The sequence below is a fragment of the Mandrillus leucophaeus genome, unplaced genomic scaffold (assembly GCF_000951045.1).
Source record: "Mandrillus leucophaeus isolate KB7577 unplaced genomic scaffold, Mleu.le_1.0 Scaffold852, whole genome shotgun sequence".
In the NCBI taxonomy this organism is placed as follows: domain Eukaryota; kingdom Metazoa; phylum Chordata; class Mammalia; order Primates; family Cercopithecidae; genus Mandrillus; species Mandrillus leucophaeus.
In genome coordinates, this window is record NW_012109275.1 from 1,505,917 (window position 1) to 1,511,222 (window position 5,306).

General features: G+C 35.5%; 1 protein-coding gene across 3 annotated transcripts in view; it reads left to right on the plus strand.

Annotated features, from left to right (window-relative positions):
• Nucleotides 1-4,580, plus strand: part of IGF1 (insulin-like growth factor 1 (somatomedin C)) — an 80,899-nt gene extending 76,319 nt beyond the window's left edge. For all 3 annotated transcript variants that reach the window (XM_011968642.1, XM_011968643.1, XM_011968644.1), the window contains one exon: nucleotides 811-4,580. In XM_011968642.1, coding sequence (XP_011824032.1) covers nucleotides 811-836 — 26 coding nt within the window. In that variant the 3' untranslated portion in view covers nucleotides 837-4,580. The remainder of the gene's footprint in view (nucleotides 1-810) is intronic.
• The last annotated feature ends 726 nt before the right edge of the window (nucleotides 4,581-5,306 follow it).

The following is a 5,306-nucleotide window of genomic DNA, read 5'->3' on the forward strand; positions in this document are numbered from 1 at the left end:
GGAAAAATGAGTTAATAATAATAACAGCAGCTAATACTTATGTAGTGCTTACCATGTTCCAGGTCTATTGTGAGTACACATATATATATATATGTACTCACAATATAAGTATTAAATTATATATATATATATATAATTTAATCTTTGATCCTATAAGGTAGATATTATTGTTACCCTAGTTTATGGATGAAGAAACTGAAACACAAGAGATTGCCACTCGTACAAGTTTACATAGCTAGAAAATAGAAGAGCTATGAGTTGAGCTCAGCCCAGTATGTCTGTGATTTTACAGACTCAAAATTATAAGATTTCCTAATCTTCGATTTCTAAAACTCTGCCTTGCTCTAGAGGAAAACAAGAAAAACAATGAAAAATAAATATCTCTTTTTTACAAAAATTAAAACAGAACAAACTGCAATAAAACAACAGAAGATGAACCCAGAATGTGATTGATTTTTTTTCTTCCTAGGAAAGGATCTAGAGGCCAAAGGGCTGGATTTTTCAGGATCTCCTTTTAATCAATGAATCTGTGATAGAAGCAGATGAATCAAATCTCATCTTTGTGTGATTATAAAGCTGCCTGTGGTATTCACGCCACCAGAGGTACATAAAGGTCACGGAGTGAGATTTGGCAAAAGTACTAAGGGCCTGTCCACCTATATATGCCCTTCTCAGGAAAACCAAGGTTCAAGCTCTCTATTAGCTCAACTGGTAAGGCGTATGATACGGAAGGTTGAGACCCAGTGTTAGAAATAGATGGTTACATAAAACTTCATCGAGTTAATGTCACTTTTTCTTCCTTATTTATAGGAAGTACATTTGAAGAACGCAAGTAGAGGGAGTGCAGGAAACAAGAACTACAGAATGTAGGAAGACCCTCCTGAGGAGTGAAGAGTGACATGCCACCGCAGGATCCTTTGCTCTGCACGAGTTACCTGTTAAACTTTGGAACACCTACCAAAAAATAAGTTTGATAACATTTAAAAGATGGGCGTTTCCCCCAATGAAATACACAAGTAAACATTCCAACATTGTCTTTAGGAGTGATTTGCACCTTGCAAAAATGGTCCTGGAGTTGGTAGATTGCTGTTGATCCTTTATCAATAATGTTCTATAGAAAAGAAAAAAAATATATATATATATATATCTTAGTCCCTGCCTCTCAAGAGCCACAAATGCATGGGTGTTGTATAGATCCAGTTGCACTAAATTCCTCTCTGAATCTTGGCTGCTGGAGCCATTCATTCAGCAACCTTGTCTAAGTGGTTTATGAATTGTTTCCTTATTTGCACTTCTTTCTACACAACACGGGCTGTTTGTTTTACAGTGTCTGATAATCTTGTTAGTCTATACCCACCACCTCCCTTCATAACCTTTATATTTGCCGAATTTGGCCTCCTCAAAAGCAGCAGCAAGTCGTCAAGAAGCACACCAATTTCTAACCCACAAGATTCCATCTGTGGCATTTGTACCAAATATAAGTTGGATGCATTTTATTTTAGACACAAAGCTTTATTTTTCCACATCATGCTTACAAAAAAGAATAATGCAAATAGTTGCAACTTTGAGGCCAATCATTTTTAGGCACATATTTTAAACATAGAAAGTTTCTTCAACTCAAAACAGCTCCTTCAAATGATGAGTTAATGTGCAACCTAATTAGTAACTTTCCTCTTTTTATTTTTTCCATATAGAGCACTATGTAAATTTAGCATATCAATTATACAGGATATATCAAACAGTATGTAAAACTCTGTTTTTTAGTATAATGGTGCTATTTTGTAGTTTGTTATATGAAAGAGTCTGGCCAAAACGGTAATAGGTGAAAGCAAAACAATAGGGGAAGCCTGGAGCCAAAGATGACACAAGGGGAAGGGTACTGAAAACGCCATCCATTTGGGAAAGAAGGCAAAGTCCCCCCAATTATGCCTTCCAAGAGGAACTTCAGACACAAAAGTCCACTGATGCAAATTGGACTGGCAAGTCCAGAGAGGAAACTGTGGAATGGAAAAAGCAGAAGGCTAGGAATTTTAGCAGTCCTGGTTTCTTTTTCTCACTGAAGAAACAAACATCTGCCAGCTGTGTCATGGACTCACCACTGTGTGACCTTGGGCAAGTCACTTCACCTCTCTGTGCCTCAGTTTCCTCATCTGCAAAATGGGGGCAATATGTCATCTACCTACCTCAAAGGGGTGGTATAAGGTTTAAAAAGATAAAGATTCAGATTTTTTTTACCCTGGGTTGCTGTAAGGGTGCAACATCAGGGTGCTTGAGTTGCTGAGATGCAAGGAATTCTATAAATAACCCATTCATAGCATAGCTAGAGATTGGTGAATTGAATGCTCCTGACATCTCAGTTCTTGTCAGTGAAACTATCCAAATAACTGGCCAACTAACTAGTTGTTAAAAGCTAACAGCTCAATCTCTTTTAAAACACTTTTTAAAATATGTGAGAAGCATGTGATTTTCAATTTGATTTTGAATTCTGCATTTGGTTTTATGAATACAAAGATAAGTGAAAAGAGAGAAAGGAAAAGAAAAAAGGAGAAAAACAAAGAGATTTCTGCCAGTGAAAGGGGAGTTAATTACTCTATTTGTTAGCACTCACTGACTCTTCTATGCAGTTACTATATATCTAGTAAAACCTTGTTTAATACTATAAATAATATTCTATTCATTTTGAAAAACATGATACTTCCTTCTTTTCTAGGCAATATAAGGAAAATGACCCCAAATTTGAAATATTAAAATAATATCTAATAAAAAGTCACAAAGTTATCTTCTTTAAAAAACTTTACCCTTATTCTTAGCTGTATATACATTTTTTTAAAATTGTGTTAAAACTTGCTTGACTAGAGTTGCCAATTGAAAGGCAAAAACTTCCATCAAAACAAGAAATTTCCCATGCCTGCTTAGAAGGGTAGCCCCTAGCTCTCTGTGAATGTGTTTTATCTATTTAGCTGAAAATTGGTATCAAGAAAGTCCACTGGTTAGTGTACTAGTCCATCATAGCCTAGAAAATGATCCCCATCTGTAGATCAAGATTTTCTCATTAGAACAATGAGTTACCCAACATTCAGATCTTTTTATTCACCTTAGGACTTTTTGGTTAAAAGTACCCAGGCTTAATTATTTCATGCAAATTGTATATTTTACATTCTTGGAAAGTCTATATGAAAAACAAAAAGAACATCTTCAGTTTTTCTCCCACTGGGTCACCTCAAGGATCAGAGGCCAGGAAAAAAAAGACTCCCTGGATCTCTGAATATCTGCAAAAAGAAGGCTGCATTTAGTGGAGCCAGCACTCCTGTTCAGTCAACAAGTATTTTAACTCTCAGTCTAACATTATTTGAATTGAGCACCTCAAGCATGCTTAGCAATATTCCAATCACTATGGACAGATGTAAAAGAAACTATACATCATTTTTGCCCTCTACCTGTTTTCCAGACATACAGGTTCTGTGGAATAAGATACTGGACTCCTCTTCCCAAGATGGCACTTCTTTTTATTTCTTGTCCCCAGTGTGTACCTTTTAAAATTATTCCCTCTCAACAAAACTTTATAGGCAGACTTCTGCAGACTTACGTGTTTTCTGTCATAGTTAGATGTGATCATTCTGAGACTGTCTATGACTTATTTCCTTCACTTAATTCTATCCACAGTCAAAAATCCCCCAAGGAGAAAAGCTGAAAGATGCATTGCCATATTATCTTTCTTAACTTTTTCCAACACATAATCCTCCCCAACTGGATCATAAATAAATTGAAAATAACTCATTATACCAATTCACTATTTTATTTTTTAATGAATTAACACTAGAAGACAAATTGATGCAAACCCTAGAAGTCAGTCGATTACTGTATACTCCAGCAGAATGACTCGGATTTCATAGAAAGGAGCAAACAAAATATCACAACCCAAAATTTTACAAGCTTTGCTTCAGAATTAGATTGCTTTATAATTCTTGAATGAGGCCATTTCAAGATATTTGTAAAAGAATGGTAAACATTGGTAGGAATGAGCTTTCAACTCATAGGTTTATTTCCAATTTAATTGACCATCCTCGATACTTAGGTCAAATTTCTGTTCTCTCTTCCCCAAATAGTATCAAAGTATTATTTGAACTTTTTAAGATGAGGTGGTTCCCCTGAAAAGTTAATGCAGCGCCGCATCAGAATCCACTCTTCTAGGGATATGAAAATCTCTCAACACCCACCCTACATACACAGACACAGACGCAGATACAGACACACACACACACAGACACACACACACATTCACTCTAAGGATCCAATGGGATACTGAAAAGAAATCACTTCCTTGGAAATTTTATTAAAAAACAAACAAACAAAAGCCTGTCTTCCCTTGAGAATCCTTCCTGTCCTTGGAACATCAATCTTTGTGTAGATGAAACCATCTCATGCTCTATGGCTCCAGGGTTTCTGTTACTATTTCATGCACTTGGGAGAAGGCTTAGAATAAAAGATGTAGCACATTTTGCTTTCCCATTTATTGTTTGGCCAGCTATGCCAATGTGGTGCTATTGTTTCTTTAAGAAAGTACTTGACAAAAAAAAAAAAAAAAGAAAAAAAGAAAAAAAAGAAAGCATAGACATATTTTTTTAAAGTATAAAAACAACAATTCTATAGATAGATGGCTTAATAAAATAGCATTAGGTCTATCTAGCCACCACCACCTTTCAACTTTTTATCACTCACAAGTAGTGTACTGTTCACCAAATTGTGAATTTGGGGGTGCAGGGGCAGGAGATGGAAATTTTTTAAAGTTAGAAGGCTCCATTGTTTTGTTGGCTCTCAAACTTAGCAAAATTAGCAATATATTATCCAATCTTCTGAACTTGATCAAGAGCATGGAGAATAAATGTGGGAAAAAAGATCTTACAGCCAAATAGAAGAACTTAAAAGATAAGTAAGTTCCTTATTGATTTTTGTGCTCTCTGCTCTAAAACAGATACTCAGCAAGTGGAGAAAATAAGAACAAAGAGAAAAAAATACATAGATTTACCTGTAAAAAAAAAAAAAAAAAATAGCTTCTGCCAAATCCCCCTTGGGTATTTTTTGGCATTTACTGGTTTATAGAAGATATTCTCCCTTCACCCAGACATCTCAAAGAGCAGTAGCTCTCATGAAAAGCAGTCACTGATCTCATTTGGGAAATGCTGGAAAGTATTTCCTTGTGAGATGGGGGTTATCTACTGATAAAGAAAGAATTATGAGAAATCGTTGAAAGAGATGGCTAACAATCTGTGAAGATTTTTTGTTTCTTGTTTTTGTTTTGGTTTTTT